This window comes from Taudactylus pleione, unplaced genomic scaffold (assembly GCF_031769625.1).
Source record: "Taudactylus pleione unplaced genomic scaffold, aTauple2 ptg000070l, whole genome shotgun sequence".
Classification (NCBI taxonomy): Eukaryota; Metazoa; Chordata; class Amphibia; order Anura; family Myobatrachidae; genus Taudactylus; species Taudactylus pleione.
In genome coordinates, this window is record NW_028284472.1 from 12,447,457 (window position 1) to 12,467,775 (window position 20,319).

General features: G+C 47.4%; 2 protein-coding genes across 2 annotated transcripts in view; one reads left to right on the forward strand and one right to left on the reverse strand.

Moving 5' to 3' along the window:
- SUPT3H (SPT3 homolog, SAGA and STAGA complex component) overlaps window positions 1-20,319 on the reverse strand; it is a 534,367-nt gene that overhangs the window by 511,774 nt on the left and 2,274 nt on the right. The window contains exon 2 of the mRNA XM_088467258.1: window positions 14,832-14,941. Coding sequence (XP_088323384.1) covers window positions 14,832-14,941 — 110 coding nt within the window. The remainder of the gene's footprint in view (window positions 1-14,831; window positions 14,942-20,319) is intronic.
- The window catches only part of RUNX2 (RUNX family transcription factor 2), a 203,130-nt gene that overhangs the window by 39,803 nt on the left and 143,008 nt on the right, over window positions 1-20,319 (forward strand). The window lies entirely within an intron of this gene.

Consider the following 20,319-nt stretch of genomic DNA (forward strand, 5'->3'; position numbering starts at 1 on the left):
AGAACAGATGGCGTGCGAATGCGCACGGCAACTGTTCACATGTAGGGGGTGCCTGGTGGCAGCCCAGCATCTTGGAGAGTGATGGGCACGCCCGCAAGGTGACGTGGATAGGGGAGCTGTGAGGCTCTGCCCCCTATCACAAAGACTACGTCCCCTTTTCGCGCGCAAGTATAAACATCATGATGGTTATACTATCAAATTGTTGCGATGAGATCGCTAGCTGCCAACTCATCGCATGATTTGATGTCGGAGCCTGGCAACCTTACGATGCCGGGCTTCCACTATCTATCCCTAGCCCTGATTCTGAGTTGGGAGTGAAGAAAAGAACAAGTGACTTTGCATCTTGGTAAATCATGTTACCCTGCAGGTGCATGCGACCGCGGGAGCGCGCAAATCAGGCATACACACTGCACGATATGCCCAATTTGTCGTTCCAATTTGGCTAATTTGCCCAAATCGAGCTGATATCGTGCAGGTGTGTACCGGGCCTTAAGAGTTGCAGTGTGAAAATAAAGCTGTCCGGCATTTGTGGGCTACATGCAAAAGCATCCAGTATTTACCCTGCATGTAAACCCAATACATGAATTTGCTCCCTTAAAGTGCAACATGGTTTGTCCAGGTGCAGAGTTACTTGCACCTTTTTGCTTTATTCCAAACTCACAATTAGGCCCATAAAATGCACCAGTTGAATCATTAATCTTATGCGCCAGTGAGTAACGTACTGGCGTCATAGTAAGACTGTAGTAATAAAAAGGTCAGTAATTCAGAAAGTTTTTCCAGGGGCGGAACTAGCAACAGTGCAGCCGATAAAGAGGCCGGCAGCTGGCGGCAGTCTGACCTTTTATAGTACACCACCACGGCGGAGCGGGCAGTAACAAAAAGGCCGGACGCCATCCAGACTGAGGAGGAGGAGAGGGCCTTCCACTCCCCTCCCCTCCCTCTCCCAAGTCCCTCCTCTCTGAGGCAGCAGCAGTCCTGCTACTCTGGATTGATAGAGGCGCACTCTGCTTCCAGGCACTAGGACCCAGATCAAACTGCCGAAGGCGCGAACCCTCACCGCCGCTAATGCTACGTCTTTCCTCCAGCTCAGTCCAAGTTACTCCGTGTAATGGAGAGCCCCATGAGACCCTAACTAACATCCGGCGCACCACAAAACCCAGCGACCCTACAAATGTTGCTGGCTGCAACTGGACAATCCAGATAACCTGTGCCTGATATTAACCCTGTGTTTACTTGTACTTGTTTCTTTAAGTTATCTGCCATGTGGACTAGCCTCCATTGCCCACCGCTGCCACGTACCATAGAAGTGTCTGCAAGTATTGCAGCTCTTGCCACCAGTGATCAGACATCACGATCTCGTGACCGTGCGAGGCGTGTAAACCCAGAGAGGAGAAGAGGAGCCGACCTATCCCTGCCCGACAGCCGACACCTCCGAGCCAGCCACTGAGCCACGCTCTGCAGTTCAGGTGTGGGTCCAGTGGTTACAGCTACATAAAGATTCTTTACTAAGTAGATTATGTTTTGTTTAGTTACTACTATGCAGTCAGGGGGTATATGGCAGCACAATACACAGAGGACAGGTATATGGTATACAGTCAGGGGGTATATGGCAGCACAGTACATATAGAGGACAGGTATATGGTATACAGTCAGGGGGTATATGGCAGCACAGTACATATAGAGGACAGGTATATGGTATACAATCAGGGGGTATATGGCAGCACAGTACACAGAGGACAGGTATATGGTATACAGTCAGGGGGTACATGGCAGCACAATACACAGAGGACAGGTATATGGTATACAGTCAGGGGGTATATGGCAGCACAGTACATATAGAGGACAGGTATATGGTATACAGTCAGGGGGTATATGGCAGCACAGTACATATAGAGGACAGGTATACGGTATACAGTCAGGGGGTATATGGCAGCACAGCACACAGAGGACAGGTATATGGTATACAGTCAGGGGGTATATCGCAGCACAGTACATATAGAGGACAGGTATATGGTATACAGTCAGGGGGTATATGGCAGCACAGTACACAGCGGACAGGTATATGGTATACAGTACGGGGGTATATGGCAGCACAGTACACATAGAGGACAGGTATATGGTATACAGTCAGGGGGTATATGGCAGCACAGTACACATAGAGGGCAAGTATATGGTATACAGTCAGGGGGTATATGGCAGCACAGTACATATAGAGGACAGGTATATGGTATACAGTCAGGGGGTATATGGCAGCACAGTACACATAGATGGCAGGTATATGGTAGCACAGTACATATAGAGGACAGGTATATGGTATACAGTCAGGGGGTATATGGCAGCACAGTACATATAGAGGACAGGTATATGGTATACAGTCAGGGGGTATATGGCAGCACAGTACATATAGAGGACAGGTATATGGTATACAATCAGGGGGTATATGGCAGCACAGTACACAGAGGACAGGTATATGGTATACAGTCAGGGGGTACATGGCAGCACAATACACAGAGGACAGGTATATGGTATACAGTCAGGGGGTATATGGCAGCACAGTACATATAGAGGACAGGTAAATGGTAAACAGTCAGGGGGTATATGGCAGCACAGTACATATAGAGGACAGGTATACGGTATACAGTCAGGGGGTATATGGCAGCACAGTACACAGAGGACAGGTATATGGTATACAGTCAGGGGGTATATGGCAGCACAGTACATATAGAGGACAGGTATATGGTATACAGTCAGGGGGTATATGGCAGCACAGTACACAGAGGACAGGTATATGGTATACAGTACGGGGGTATATGGCAGCACAGTACACATAGAGGACAGGTATATGGTATACAGTCAGGGGGTATATGGCAGCACAGTACACATAGAGGGCAAGTATATGGTATACAGTCAGGGGGTATATGGCAGCACAGTACATATAGAGGACAGGTATATGGTATACAGTCAGGGGGTATATGGCAGCACAGTACACATAGATGGCAGGTATATGGTAGCACAGTACATATAGAGGACAGGTATATGGTATACAGTCAGGGGGTATATGATAGCACAGTACATATAGAGGACAGGTATATGGTATACAGTCAGGGGGTATATGGCACACAGTACACATAGATGGCAGGTATATGGTAGCACAGTACATATAGAGGACAGGTATATCATATACAGACAGGGGCTACCCTGACAGTAGACCGTCATCTCATCCAAACGGTCCATCCGCTTTTCGGGTGAGAGAATGGGGGCAGACCCGTCCGCAGAGTGATGAAAACGGGGGAGGGGGGCTTTTCACTGGTTCATGCCCCTTCCCCACATGGTGCCCAAAGCATATTACTGCACCTGTGCCCACCACTCAGTAGTTCGCCACTGTGTCTTACTTTTTATTACCGCAGTATTGCAGGTGTCACTTTGTGTTTGGCTTAATGGGCTCCTCCCTCCTCCACCACATTTATCCATCCTGTGATGTCTGGTGGCAGAGCAGGACAGAGGGCTTCTCTCCACAAGGGCATAAACAGTGTGTGTACAGTGCCCGTGACTTTATCAGTAGAAGTCACCAGGGGGGAGAGGGAGAGGGAGAGATTGCCCAAAACAACCAATCAGCTTCTAATTGTCATTTCAAAAACTGTGATAGAGAAATAACAGAAGCTTTATGTCTCCCCAAATCTTGATACATCTCCCCCTTAATCCCCATGCAGTTGAATGTGTCTCTGATCACTATAGGTGGAGTTCTGAGTTTGCAGTCAGGAAGTAGCACTGGTTATTTAAGAGTTTCAATTGGTTAAGGAAAAAGCTTGTGGATTTGCTTTTATTTGTGCCACATTTGTGGGCTATGATAATATAATCACAACTCCTCAGATGCACAGTGTACAGTATTATATCCGTGCATTCGCACTTTATGCTATATTCTGCGTATACTGTACATTACTGCTTGCTGTTTCTAGAAGATGGGTGTCATTGTGCCACAAGGTCATTAAAATACGTAGCAAAGGAAGTGAGAGAATTACATTTCTGACAACAGGACAGGGGATTAATATAGAACGCTCTCTTCATTGTACAGGCCTCCATATTACAGAGATAACTAGAAAATCTCCCTAATGTAACAAAGTCATTAGAATGCGCTCTGGACGGCAGAGAGGTCTGTAGAATGCGCTCTGGACGGCAGAGAGGTCAGTAGAATGCGCTCTGGCCGGCAGAGAGGTCAGTAGAATGCGCTCTGGACGGCAGAGAGGTCAGTAGAATGCGCTCTGGACGGCAGAGAGGTCAGTAGAATGCGCTCTGGACGGCAGAGAGGTCAGTAGAATGCGCTCTGTACTGCAGAGAGGTCAGTAAAATGCGCTCTGTACTGCAGAGAGGTCAGTAGAATGCGCTCTGTACTGCAGAGAGGTCAGTAGAATGCGCTCTGTACTGCAGAGAGGTCAGTAGAATGCGCTCTGTACTGCAGAGAGGTCAGTAGAATGCGCTCTGTACTGCAGAGATGTCAGTAGAATTCTCTCTCTTTTGTATACACCATATAATATAATAGAGCAGCATAACACACTACAATGATCTGTAATGTGCCATCACAGTTTAGCACAGCCTACACATGAAGGCAGCAAGGGAACAGTGATGGTCATGTACACACGTACACACACACGTACACACACACACAGTGTTAACAGTGCATAATCCTCAGCAAAGTCCTCCCAGCCATTAGATAGTATACATCAACCTGTCAGCCAAGATCCAGCGCTACTGGCAAACACCAGGAGCTTTAATAACTTCACAAAGGTAAAAATCTCAGTCGTAGGATTTGACGATGTGTTAAGAGTGAATTATGACCCATCTTCAATCCAAAACCCATATCCCTGTGGCCTGGCCATAAACATATTGAAAAGAAAACCACCTGTGTGCATTTGCCTGAGCTCCACTGGAAACAGGTGGAACAGATTGTAAATGATTTCACCCCAGTGGGCCTATCAGTGTTTGTATGAATCATGCCTTAATAGTTCTCTGTATTATAGAATTTCCTCTTCGCATTAACAAGAGGAGATTCAAGAGCGTTATCCCTTAAGCAGGGGATCGCAGTTAAACAACATTTATTTGCTCAGACGGAGGAAGAGCGGCTCGCAGGTTAACTCCTTCACTGCTGATGGATGGTAGAACCTCGTGTTTAAAGGGACACTTCAAGGTTTTGAAAATATTATAATTTTTTTTTTTTTTAACTCTGGTTAGGATAAAGAAAAAAGTTAGTAAAAATAATTTTTACTCTTCACTATGGAATCAGAGAGGAGTGAAGCTCCGATATCTTGCCGACGGCATACTTTCACAAACAGATTTGGTCCATACAAGGAAGACAAAGGACAGGTTGAGGGCTAGAGATTACCGAGAGTAAATTTCTAATGTTAACAGCTGTTCTTAAAATTGAATATATTTATCAATTTCACAATTGCTTCTTCTGTGATATATTATATATACAGTGATATATTATATATACAGTCTTAGTCTATGTGTTGTGCATTAGCAAGAATAAATTAAATTGCAATTGCGGTGGTACGTACAGCCTTAAAACACACAAACACACACACACAATATGTTGTGGCTATTAGAATGTGAGTGTGTAACCCAGGGCCAGGCAATTCTCAGGCGCCAGGCAACCAATCAGCCTAAAACGTTACTTATTTTCACTGGCTCCATAAACAATCCTGCTGGCTCCCAGATTTGGTTCCTGAATTGTACAGGACTTTGTCCACCCCTGGTTTAACAAGCCTCTCAAATGCTGATTCACGCTTCTGGTCGCCCCGACTTTACATGGGAGAAACGAGCTTTTGTTTAAAATGTGTCCAAATAAATTGACGTAGGGCTGAAGGATTAAAGAAATAAAAAAAATAAAAAAAACTGCATTTTTATAACCAAATGAGTCATGACAGGTTTCAACAATGGTCCATGTGTTCTTGGCATGCTAAAACAGGACCGTCAACAGAAGATTTACACATTGTCCTGTCTACAGACACTATACACACAATGAGGGGTCTTGGGAGTCTGTCCTGGCATGGAGGTTATGGGTCATTTTTATACGGCACTACGGGCACGGACTGGAAATTGAAATAGATATTACTCAAAACCACAAACACGCTCTTCTCCAAGTATGGTAAAAACTGGGGCCATGTCAGCTTGAAAACTAAACAGAGTGCAGGGAAGGTCACCAACAAAGAAAGCATCCTGGGTGAGGGTTACGAGTCCCTCTATAGATAAAGTACAGATCGCGCGAAGAATATTAGGGTTAAAGCTCCAATACAGTATGTTTGCAAATATTCCCTAATATTGCTCAGATTTAAGAGAACGGACTGAAGACAATGGTAGAGAGTACAGCACAACAGTATGGCCACTAGAGGCACTGGGCCTGATTCAGGGCCCTCCTCCATGAAAATGGAGCGTCCTCCTGGACGCTCGCATAGCTGTGGGTGACCACCCACAGCTTATGTGAGCATCCATGATGATGGTCGCAATGGTCAAGACCATCGCGACCATCGGGCTTGCGACTGAGACCCTGCGGTAGGGTCTCGCTGCTGCAAGCCCTGGAGTGATTTTGGCTCTATCAGAGCCAAAATCACTCCCATTGACATCACTAGTGATGTCAGTGGGGCCGGCTTCAGACGGTAAGCGTTCCCATGGGAACGCCTCCGTCTGGCAGCCACGCCCACCAAAGGGGGCGTGCTGTCAATCAACATCGACAGCACGCCCCCTTTGGTGCGAGACCGTCGCTATCCGGGTCCCGCGCATGCGCACGACGGAACTCCCTCCGTCGTGCGCATGCGCAGTGGGGCAACATCGACCCGCTTGCGAGCGTTCTGCGCTCGCGAGCGGGTCTGAATGACCCCCACTGTTCACAATATCCATTCATTTGTATTCATTCATCTCAGCCAAACATCAATATGGTAACTGACACTTAATGCAAATAGACGTTGTATAATGCAAGCATTGCCCATATTTGAATGATGGAATAAAAAAAATACGTAACTGGAAATTCCCCATTATCAAAGTTCCAGCAGAGTACTGATACTGGGACATCATGAACCTTTATAAGCCGCACCTCCCCAACAACTGAGTCCCAGATAACGTCAGTGCCGGTACGCATTCTGCACCTCTATGTAATATTTACCAGGAACGCTAAAATGTTCTTATCACCATACACATGGAAAAAAAAAAATGTATACTAAAGTGGCAAATGTAAACAGAACAAAAATGACAAGTAGGCGCAAACCATGATTTACTGTTGTCAGTAAGGTACTGTACGTAATGTAACAGGACACAAGTCCCGAAGACACTATCCTCAGATAACACCGATGATGTGCACACATTCATTCCTAAACATCCGCCGTCACCGAGCAGTCAGGGCCACACTGATAATTACGCAGGATTCTGCCTGCTGGGACTCATGAACTGAAACGCTGTCTTTGCCGTCTTAGCTGCAGTGTGTAATTACAGAAGCATTTCAGGTCGTTCTCAGTTACACTTGTAAGATGCCATAGACCCTTATCAGCTTAAGCCTGTTTAATCTTCCCTTCCTAGGAGTGGCGTAATAGGCTGCTGTCTTGTTCAACGCAATGGGATTTTCACCCGTCACGACAAGTGATTGAACCGATGCCATTTACGGACGGTAAACGCACAAAACCCGGATTAAAATCAGGGTTGTTTGTGAGTTTGTCACATAAACCAGTGCAAAGAGCACAGCAAACACAACGTAACCAACTCAAAAACACGGTGTCATTATGGGGCTCATCACTGTGCACTGCCACAGAACCCTGCTGCTAGGTGGGAAAGGATTCAAATCTAAAGTGTGTGCTACATGCAAGAAGCAGCCATTACTTTCCCTGCACGTACCCTAACACCACAGCATGGTCTGAGCTGGTGCAATTCTACACCTTATAGTTGGATTTATGCCTAACTTTGAATGAGGCCCTCTGTGTGTGTCATGGCCATTTATTTGAATGAGGCCCAACAGGATGTCATGGTCATTCATTTGATGGCGATTAATAATAGCTTTAGTAGTAATAGCCTAAAGCTGGGTACACACTATACGATATATCGTAGGCATCATATAGTGCGTATGCCCGATCCGTCGCTCATGGCAGTCGTTAATTGCATCATCCCATCTACTGTTCTGCACGGCAGATGGGACGTTGTAATGAACAGCGCGGTGCTGTTACATGCAGCATGTGACAAAACATTGCGTCGTCATACACCGGATTGTGCAGCGAGTACGGCACGCGTGATGAGAGAATCTTCTTTCATCTTCCTTCCAGAAGTAAAAGAAATAAAAAGTAGTAAAAGAAATGTAATAAGTATATGATGAGATCGAAGCGGTTTTCAGACGCAAGCCATTCTGATTGGCTGATGGCGCACTGACACTTCATCCAATCATTCACAACTAACATTTTATATTTCTTTGGTATTTTTTTATTGAACTGAATTGGACTATCAGGAATGAAGAAGGATGATTCCCTATGGAAGTACCAATAATAGGGTTAAACAAGGGTTTTTGTACATTTAAATTAAGTGAGGGGAGGGTTCATGGTTACCCACTGATACATATAGTTTTAGCTGAATCTTGTAGTTCAACAACAGTACTTAATAAATTTATTTCAATACAATACACTAATCCTCTAGCACCTTGCGAGGAAGACCCCCTGTGTTATTCAGCACTGCGTTGGTTTGCCATGGGGGCTCATGTTTTGTGCGAGATAACCCTATGGAATTCCACACCGTGCAGACCGGACTTAAGGTGCGTACACACGTAGCGATTTTAAAGAGCGATTTGAACGATATCGATATCATTACCGTTATCATTGAAATCGCTCATTTAAAAAGGTCCCTACCAAACTTACCAGCGATGCACGCCCACGTATGGACGATAGTGATATCATCCATCGGCCGTGCATGTCGGTCAACTTGCTCGATATTGAGCAAGTTACTATAAGGACCCGCAATCGGCAATCGCGGGTCGCTATAGTCGTCAGTAAGTTGGGGGTGTGCTGGATGATCGATATTGATCATCCAGCATACCAGGGAGGATGCATAACGATCTGCCAGCAATTGGCCTATATCGCCCATACACTGGTGCGTACAGGCGACCCGCAAATCTCCCTCGTACACATGCTGCGGCACCCGGCGGTGATTGACAGCTCAACTGGGCGGGAGATTTAAATTCCCACCCTTTTGAGCTGGCACATCGGGCAGACGAATTGGTAAGTGTGTATACACTTACCACTCGTGAGATAGGTCAGCCGACCCCTTGACCTAGTGTGCACCCAGCTTAACTCTCTCAGCTCCTACTTCCCCCTTCTCAGTGTATTTGTCAAACAAAGATAACCGTCCCCCTGGCAGATTCTCATTTGTGTCTGAGGTCACATTTCCTCATTACAAAAGGAAAACACAAAGTAACGGGTTACTAAGTGGCTGCTTTGCAGGTTTTAATTTCCACCCGTCACCAAAACATTGGGAGATAATATCTGTATCCCTCCCCAGTGCTGGTAGTCACATCCACCAGCTGAATGATGTGACCATGCTGAGCATTCCCTGCCTCTCAGCGCTGGCTGGAAGACCCTCCGGCCATGAGATATGCGTCAGTATGAGAACTCCTGGGACACACACTCATCTATGGAAGATCTGTGGTTTGTGCTCAGTCTGAAAAGCTGTATACTCAGGAAATACCAGGGAATAAACTGCTCAGGGAATCTTCCAAGCTTTTACATTCTAAAAAAAATAGACCCTGGACAACAGACTGCCGCCAGGCTATAAATGCCATGAACTCTGCTCCTAGCGCAGAGCGACAAAAGACTCTCTATAGTTTCGTCATATACATTCTCCCAAAATCACATGCTGTCTCATTATATCATATACCCTCTTCCCCCACAATACCGCCACGTTATCTCTCAACAAAATCGCCATCTTCCATCTCCCCACCACAAAACCGACACATTCTGGCCCTCATTCGATCGGTCGCACCCAAAGTGACCGAGAATATGCAAAACGAGCGCTCAGTCGCAAAGCACATCGTAAGCGCGGAAACACCCACAACAATGAAAGCTCACCTCCTATCTCTACGGCCTAATTCAGAGTCGGTCGCAGGCAGCAACCTACGTCAGCACGATTAACACCTGCTACATTGTTAACTGCCTACAGACATCGGTTGAGACAGTAACCATCGCTAGCACTCGCAATGCTTAAGGTAGACCCTGGGCTACCCATAGCTCTGCGAGAAGTAGCGTTGTTATTGCAACGAGATGACGTGTGTGATGACTCGCTCAGTAATATATGCATGCCCTTAAAACGCCCTTTTTAAAGGTCAACCACGCCTGCGTCCGCACCACCACACCCCCGTTCACAAGCACCTTCCCCTGTAACCACCCACAAACGGCACAAATGTCAATCACAGCTACGACCTCGTAGTGACTAGCGAGCAAGAGGATTGCGGTCGGGAAGACAGGCTTGCGCACTGCCAGGTACACGCATGCGCAGTTGAAAAAACATTGCTCGCTACGTCCAATCGCTCCGTGCGACCGCTCCTGAATGAGGTCCTCTGTCTCCCCACCAAAATACCACCACATTCCTTCTACCCCCCACAATATCCCCACGTTCGGTCTCTTCCCACAATAATGCCATATATTTTATTTATTTATTAAGAGAAGTATGTTGGTGTAGTGTTTATGGCTTTGCATGTTAGCAAAAGTATATTTTTATTGGATTGGATAAGATATAGGTAACCAATGTAGGGGCTCTCAGAGTACCAGCAGCAAAACATTTGCAAGGACACTCGCAGCTTCATTCAGAATAGATTGCAGGGGTGGAAGCCTGGTTAGGGGAAGACCAGTAAGGAGACTATTGCAACAGTCAATGTGGTAGATAATGAGTGAATGAATTAGAGATTTTGCAGTGACTTGGAGATAGGGGCATATATACTGGATATGTTTCTTAGATATATGTAACAGGATTTGGAAACATCATTTGACTGTGGGGAACATAGGACAGTTCCAAGTCAAGGATGATATCTAGGCAGCGAGCTTTGTTTGCAACAGAGATAGACATATTATATTATTTATATGGCGCCACAAGTGTTCCGCAGCGCCTTACATAGTACATAAACTAATAAGTGAACAAGAAACAAGTAACTTACAGTACATTACAGTGCAGGACAAGGACACGATTTATATACATTGCTGCAATAGCGATTAAAACACTCACAATAAGCAGCCGGGAGTTAGCAGTCACGTGTTAGGTGCCCTTATGGGGAGTAGTAGAAAATGTAAAGAGAAGCACATGAGGGAAGAGGGCCCTGCTCGTGAGAGCTTACATTCCAAAGGAAGGTAACTTATGTTGACTGGTGAAAACATTGGCAGTTTAGTTTTTATCATAGACTTCCACAATAACACCATATACCATCTCCCTCTGGTGACATGAAATGCGCTAGGGAATAACAATAGGAGGAGGGCCCTGCCCGTAAGTGCTTAGTACTGAAACATATGAGATGCGTGCGCTAAATAATAGTCTTCACATGACAAGAGACAGATTCAATTGTTCAATCTTAATCCTTCCGGATCTCTGTGCAGCATTTCATGCCCTTGACCATTAGCTTCTAATACAGCAACTGAAACATTTCTGTGGACTGGATGGCACACCCCTTAGTTGGTTCAAACGGTTTCTCCTCGGCCACAGAGAGTTCCTTCTTATTACCAGTGCCACTGCCTCTGGGTGTTCCCATGCTATTTGCAGCATATATGCTACCGGGATGCAGTCAGGAAGCAGACGATCGAAATGCCAACCGCCGGCTTCCCGACTGTCAAATCCCAGCGAGGTACTGACAGGCGTCAAATTCCCGACGCCTGCCATTAGACCTACACCGGGAGCCCGACGTCCGGCATACTGAACAAAGGTAAGCCGGGCGCTAAGCGTGGACAGCCGCGGGGGGGGGGGGGGGTTTGGGGGAGGGTTAGGTTAAGGGCTCCTGGGGGGACTTAGGGTTAGGCATCCCCCCGGAAGGGTTAGGTTTAGGCTAGGGGAAGGGGGGGGTTGGGGTTAGGCACTAGGGTGGGAAGTTAGGGTTAGGCACCCCTAAAGGAGGGTTAGGGTAGGGAGTAGAGTTAGGGGTACTTCCCTTAATTACCGATTGAGATCTTCACCCCTGCCAGGCTTCCGCTGTCGGGATTAGAACCGCCAAGCGGCCGCCGGTATTGCCTACTGATTCCATTGTACCACCAGGTGGAATAATCAGGTGCCATGGCCTGGCCTACAGTAGCACTACTATGCAGACTGTACCTGTCCTATGCCGCAGGTACTGCTGAGCTCCTGGAGTGGGTGAGTGCCAATTGGCTGAGACTCAATCCTAATAAAACAGAAGTTGTTACGACAGAAGCTCACCATCAAAAAGCAAGACTGCAGCTGAGCCAACCAACTGGACTGCTGCTTTGGGGTGCGGAGTTCTAAAACACTAAACATCAGGTATCAGCAACAATCAAATCCTCATTCTTCATCTGAGGAACATAGTCAGAATCATGCACTGTATTTCCTCAGAAGATCTGCCTAAAGTCATACATGCATTTTGTGGTAGTATCACCAGAAGTGGCACTGGTGAGCAGCATATTCTGTGTGGGGCAGGTGAGATCCGCCCACACAGACTAGAAAGGCATTGTGGAAGATGCCTAATTGCTGCCTTGTGGAGAGAGCTCAAGTGTGGGCTGATGTGAAGGCAGACCAGTCAGGCTGCTGTGGGAAACAATCTATGTGAGATTGTGGCAGCCAGAGAGCCCAGTAAAGCTAAGCGAGCCATTGGGAGCCAGGAGGCCTGTGTCTGGACCTTGCAGAAGGCAAGGGGGGACCACAAACTCTCGGACTGTGTGACATTGGAGCAGTAAAGCTGCAGGATGATGAAGCCAGGGCCTATATCTGTATGATACAGGGAAGGCCACCAGGACTGTGTTTGTGTAGCTGTGGCAGCCAATTCAAGCCAGGCAGGCGATAGACCTGCAAGAAGCAGGCAGAGACTTTGTTGGCAGACTAGCTGCACCACATTAGAGAGAGCTCAAGAAGTGAGTTAGACGCCCTAAACAGGGGCTAGGTTGTTTATTATTTTCTGTTCCTTTGTGTTGTACCTGTTTTCCCTGCTGGAAGTAAAGCACCATTTCATTTATTTTACTTGAAAGCTGTGTGTGGACCCTCATTAAGCACCTAAACACTGCACCAATCCACCCCCTGCCGAGCTAAGTACCCCCAAGATATCACAATTTTATATTTTCACGCTTAGACTACTGCAATGCCCACCTGGGTCTCCCAGCAAAGGAATTGCACTGCTTGCAGTAGGTACAAGCAGCCAGGCTGTTACCCAACCAGCCTCTTCCTGCCACATAACACTCATTCTCTACTCCCTTCACTGGCTGTATGTAGATGGAGGGATATATTACCAAAGCCCTACAAAACCAAGATCAAACGTACCTGAAGCAGCTTCCGATTCCTTACACCACCACTCGCTTACTTCAAACTGCATATGAAGGACTATTAGCTGTACCTACTTACTTCATATGGGGCTTAAACTCTTGGTTTTGTGGCTCTTTCTCTCTGGAACTCGCTGCCTCACACAGTTCGAGAGGTTCCCACTCTAGAAACCTTCAAAAACAGACTCAAGACTCACCTGTTTCCTCACGCTCTTCATGAATGTCCCTTTATTTTCAGTAGTCTGCTAATACTTTGTACATTTATTCTTTATTGCATGTTATTTAATCTGCTAATGTAATGCACTTTGAGTACTATTAGACAAAAACACTATAGAAATGATTATTATACCATTTCCCTCCATAAGACCATATACCATCTCCCGCTATTATATCATACTCTATAAACAGCCCAAACAAGTCTTATGAATACAATTAAAATGAATGCTCAATTTGAAAGTGTGTAGGTCACTGGTTCTCAACCTTATACCTCAAGTTTCCCTACAGGTCATGTTTTCAGGTGGGATAATTACTGACCCAACAGTAACTCACCTGACGGTGTTACTTGAGGACCGGCGTGGAGAACCCCTGGTGTAGGTGACAATGGGTCTTATTCAGAGGTGGACGTTGTGTCTATGTTTGCGCATTAGAGCGATTGTTTGCTACTGCGCATGCGTTGTATAGTCCTGAAAACCACCACAGTGTATGAGTAGCGCCGAGTGTATTCAGAGACCGCTGTTGCGTACGGAATCTCTCTCATTTCAGTTGGCTGCGAAAAGCCATGGGCGTTCCTGGGAGGCGGCTTAAAGTGAACGCAAAAAAAAAAAAAGACGGCCAGTCAGAGCCGTAGAGGCCATGCTTAGAGAAAGTTCAGGAGACTGCGCCATACACTGGGCGTCTTATGTGTCAATGGTCATCGCTATGTTGCATCGCTGGCGGAGTGTTTGAGTACACTCGTGGATTTCCCCCGTCCACGTACATGGACAGTACAGAAGGGGAAGGCTGAGACTAGCATTTGCATATTAGGCCAAAGCATCACCCATACAAGTGAGAGTGAAGTACTCTAATATATACAGATATAATGCTCTGCACAGTACACTGGCATAGCAATGCTCTGCACTGAAGGAAACAAAACAAGTGACTGGACAAATAACTTAAGTCATACAAGTCAGCTCTTTGGCATGTGGGATGGACTTTTCCAAGAATATGGCAGCTTTCACTAAACAATTATCATAGGACTACCGCAGGCTACCTCAGGCTGTTGTGACATCGGCAGAAATGTAAAACATGCAACAAACTAAATATCCCGGTATCATCACTACAAACATACGTACATACTCTGTATGTAAGACTTACATCATGCTCTGGAGCTCAGGTACGAAGCTGGCCGACTTCCCCGTCCCTCTCCCAGATGATGCAGCGCCAGATGCAGACATAGTGTTGGCCAATGTAGAACCGAGGCTCATCTGATCAAAGAGAAGGTGGTTAACGACCGGCTCACGTTGGCTTTTAGTTCAATTGTTTTACACAAATACATATTTTAGTTTGCCTGCTTAATTGAATACATACGATTTGCTGCCAGCTGCATGGTCGGCGGTTCTAACCCTGACAGCGGTGTCCCGGCAGAGGAATCCCGATCGTCAAAGGTAAGTATTTACTAACCTAATTCTACACCCTAACCTCCCCCCCAAGTGCCTAAACCTAACCCCCCCTTCCCCGCCGCCTAAACCTAAGTCCCCCAGGGGGCTGCCTAACCCTAACCCCCTCTTCCCCTAGCCTAAACCTAACCTCCCGGGGGGGTGCCTAACCCTAAGTCCCCCCCGGGAACCCTAAACCTAACCTTCGATCGGTAAGCCGGGTGTCGGGCTCCTGGTGTAGGTAAAATGACAGGCGTCGGGATATCGACGACTGTCATTTAACCCCTTGCTGGGATTAGACAGTCAGGAAGCCGACGGTCGGGATTCCGTCCATCGGCTTCAAGACTGCTTCCCGCTAGTATAGCCTTCTCATGACAGCATTGTCAGCTGACCTGCCGATTTGGTCCTTTTGCAACAAAACAGTTTCAACAATGTATATGGCCAAATAAACCACTGGCAAACCTGGGCAGCCATAGACTATGGGCTATATTTGAAAAGCAGCGGCTTCAGTAAGACGCTGCTACTCGGCGGGCTGGTGCTGAAAATTTAAAGCGGCACTCACATTCCACCACACTGAATGTTAGTGCCGCTTTAAATTTTCAACTCCAACCTGCCGAGAAGCAGGGGCTTACAAAAGCTGCCACTTCGTAAATACAGCCCTAGGAGCGGCAATGGTGGGTTCACTGGATGACCTGCAAGCAACAAGGGCACTTTGTGATCAAGCCATTTGGCCTGTACGCTAAATACCTGGACGAGTACCATATAACTCTCCCCCTGTGAGTGCTAAAAGGGTTATGCTTCGATGATAAATGGGGGCCATAGTATAGAACAATAAATTCATACACATGGAAACTTTATAGTTCACACTGTATTCTTGTTCCAATTGTTAACTGAACAGGTTAAATATTAAAAATGACATTACATATTCCCATGGGCTAAAGAATGTCTCAGTTTAGTAGAGAGTATGAGCATATAAATGTTATTTTGCTAATATAAGAGAATATAAATGTTGTGAATAACAACACAATGGGGGTCATTCAGACCCACTCGCGAGCGGCAGTACGCTCGCAAGTGGGTCGATGTTCCCCACTGCGCATGCGCACGACGGAGGGAGCTCCGTCGTGCGCATGCGCGAGACACGGCGAGCGATGGGCTTCCCATCGCTCCGGGTCTCGCACCAAAGGGGGCGAGCTGTCGATGTTGATTGACAGCACACCCCCTTTGGTGGGCGTGCCGGGGGCTGCCTGCCAGACGGAGGCGTTCCCATGGGAACACCTACCATCTGAAGCCGGCCAAACTGACATCACTAGTGATGTCAGTGGGAGTGATTTTGGCTCTGATAGAGCCAAAATCACTCCAGGGCTTGTGGCTGGGAAACCCGACCGCAGGGTTTCCTTCGCAAGTCCGATGGTCGCAATGGTCAAGACCATCGCGACCATCTTGTTGGACGCTCGTGTATGCTGTGGGTGGTGACCCACAGCTATACGAGCGTCCAGGAGGACGCTCCATTTTAATGGAGGAGGGTCCTGATTCAGAGCGAGCGCTCTGATCAGAGTGTCCGGCTCTGAATCAGGCCCAATATCCTGAATGGAGAATGATATTATCAGGGGCGTATCTATAATGGGTGCAGGGTGTGCGGGGACCACGGGCCCCTGGGTCCAGGAGGGCCCCGCACCGCACATCCTGCACCCATTATATTACTTACCTCTCCGGAGTCCCACGTCGGCACGGGGGGTCCAGCGCTGTAAAATGACTGGAAAATGGCCACGGCGCCCATTTTCCCAGTGACCTGTGCATACACTATAGACTCCGGGCACACTCTAGTGCCCAAAGTCTATAACTCCGGCGCTGGCCGCCCACAGCTCAGGGCGCTGCCGGCCACCGGGCGGAAAGGAGGAGGCCCATGTCGGAGACTGCACACGGGCCCCCTCCTCTCTAGAAACGCCCCTGGATATTATATATGGATAGTAATCCTTGATACAAGAATCAGTTCAGTGGTTTTTATTGTGAATCCTTAGATGCTGAAAACTATAGTTGGACTTGAGATACTTGAATATGAGGTTTGTAAACTTTGTTATCGACCCGGCAATTAGCAACCCGGGTTATTGTTCAGCATGAAAGGGCCGGGTGGAAATAACCCGGGTCGAGCGACCCAGCATTTCAATCCAAGTAACGAGTAGGGTTGATCTTCAAGCGCCGGCAACGGCACGTGTCATAGGTGACATAATCGACCCGGCAATTAGCCGGGTCGGGCCTCCAGTCTATAGTTATACCCCTTTCACACCGCTATCCAAGGTCGCACCCGGGATTTTGTACGCGGGTACATCCCAAGTGAGACCCCTTTCAGACTGGAGACACGACCCGGCTAATTGCAAGTTCAAAAACTCTTTTCCCATTCAGCCAACATCTCCACATACATATCCCACAAAATAAACCCATTTGTGAACATTTTTTTGAGAAAATTACCTGAAAAATCTCTTGATGGACCAGATTTTCAAATGCCTCTGAAATGCATGATTATTCTTTAGGGGGGCTGCAGTGGCGTCACTATGGTGGGTGTCACCCAGTGTGCCACTGCGTACTCCTCCCGCGTGCCTTCAGTGCACTTAAAAGCAGCCGTGTCCGCCATGCCACACCCCCTGGAGTATGATATTTTGGGGATGTGACCGCGTGTCATGCCCACATTCTCATCATGCTTATGACGGCAAATTTGTGAGTAGAAGTAGGTCCTCATTACATTTCTCTGAATTAATTCGGGGATGTGACCATGGGGTATAAAGGCTAGTCCAGGAGTAGGTCCTTAGGGGAGATGTATCATGTTGACCATATCAACCAATCAGCTTATAGCTATCATTTTATACAGTGTGCTGTATAAATGATTGCTAGAAGCTGATTGGTTGCAATGGACAACTTATCTAGCTGTCCTTTTTAGGTGTGATAGGTCTCCTGACGTGACAGGAGGATAGCATGGCAGAGAGGGACAGCTGCAGTGCTCAGTGCATATAAGAGAAGGGACGCTTTGACATTACCGGCGGCCGCCAGAATCCCGACCCAGGACTAAAGATAGGAGTCTATCTTTAGCCCTACGCCAAAATCCGTTAGCATTAGCCCCAGGCGGGGTTAGTAGGGATGGCCATCGGTATGGTTACCATTGATGGCAAAATAGCAAATGCCCATCGATGGTAACCAACTATGCAATGAATGACCATCGATGGTTTCACCCCTGTTCTATGACTGACTGGCCCGTGGCCCAATCAGAACCGGGGGGCAGGGCTCAGTGGGACAAAGCAATGCTCTGTGTCCTGGCACCATGTTAAAAAAAAATATATATTTGTTTATGCTTTTCCATCGATGGAGGGAAACCATCTGGTTCTCCCCCATCGATGGTAAAAACATTCAACATCAGCCATAAACCATCGATGATTATGAAACATCGATGGACGTTGGCCAGCCCTAGGGGTTAGGTTTAGGCACCCCCAGGGGGCTTAGGGTTAGGCTGGTCGGCATCGCTCATCGCCCGAACATGACAGTCAACCTGTTGATCGGGGATGAGGGAGGGTGCCTGCACTGAACAACATATCGTTCAGTGTGGGAACTGCACAGTATAATGAATGACTGAACGATAACGATATTGTTATCGTTCAGTCCTTCATTGTCGGTAAGTGGATACCCGCCTTAACATAGAGAATAAAACAATTCCTCAGAACACACTGGCCTGTGAGAGGAAAGGTCTATCAGACAGCTGAAATGCTCAATCTGCCAGAACACATATAAAGGGACAGAGACACTTCAGGGGGGAGATATATCAAACCTGTGTGAGAGATAACATGGAGAACCAACCGATCAGTGCCCAACTGTCATTTTACAGGCTAGGAAATGACAGCAGCTGATTGGTTGCTTTCGGCAACATCTCCATGTTATCTCTCTTGACAATTGGATACATCTCCCCTGTGCTGGGAATACACTACTGTGATATAAAATGTCTGTCAGACCTGTTAGACATCGTCACTATACAATGCGGGATATGTCACAGTGTATGGCCGCGATATCAGTGTTCCTCCCTCGGGAAGGAAACATGGAAATGTCGGGCGATCAATCACAGCAGCACATACCCTGCCAGATGGGGCCAACCAATGATCAGATATTTCGGACATGTTGAACGATGCCAGCATGCCCAATAGAACGATCATTACGCAGGGTCGCGGCAATACACAGTTTAATTATCGGCCTAATTAGCTGATTATCGGCTGATCAGTCCAGTAAATGTACAGTGTATGCCCAGCATTTGGAATTTCGTGTATCGTCACAATATAACAGAGGAGTGGGCCAATGGAGAAGTTGACTAGAGCAACCAATCAACATCTACCTATCATTTTACAGAATGTACTTGATAAAATGTTACTCAATGCTGATTGGTTGCTATGGGCAACTTCTCAACTCCTTTCACTGCGTGATACATAAACCTCTAATTATTAAACAGTGTCAGAAACATGCATATAAAGAGATATTTTCTTTCAGAGACTGAGAAGGGGGAGCAGACACAGAAGCAGTTCTGGCAGTTTTGCCTTTATGAGGTAATTCCTGTCGAGGAGGAGGGGCTAACTGGTGGTGCTATGCCCCCTCCCCCTAAAGCCTAGCCCAGAGATGACCACTGGGCCTGATTCAGACCCGCTTGCAAGCGCTGAGCGCTTGCAAGCGGGTCGATGGTGCCCTAGTGCGCATGCGCACGACGGAGGGAGCTCCGTCGTGCGCATGCGCGAGACCCGGGGAGCGACGGGGAAGCCGTCGCTCCAGGTCTCGCACCAAAGGGGGCGTGCTGTCGATGTTGATTGACAGCACGCCCCCTTTGGTGTGCATGCCAGGTGCGTGGCTGCCAGACGGAAGGCGTTCCCATGGGAACGCCTACCGTCTGGGTCCGGCCCCACTGACATCACTAGTGATGTCAGTGGGAGTGATTTTGGCTCTGATAGAGCCAAAATCACTCCAGGGCTTGCGGTCACCGATACCCTACCGCAGGGTCTCGTCGCAAGCCCGATGGTCTTGACCATCGCGACCATCATCATGGACGCTCACATAAGCTGTGGGTGGTAATCTCTTTCCAAAGTTTAGTACATCTCCCCCTCTGTCCCTACTGGGAAATGCTTTTTTTGTCACGGTCCCAACTGACCTGCCCAAGCTGATTATACTAAGGATGGCCATGGAAGGAT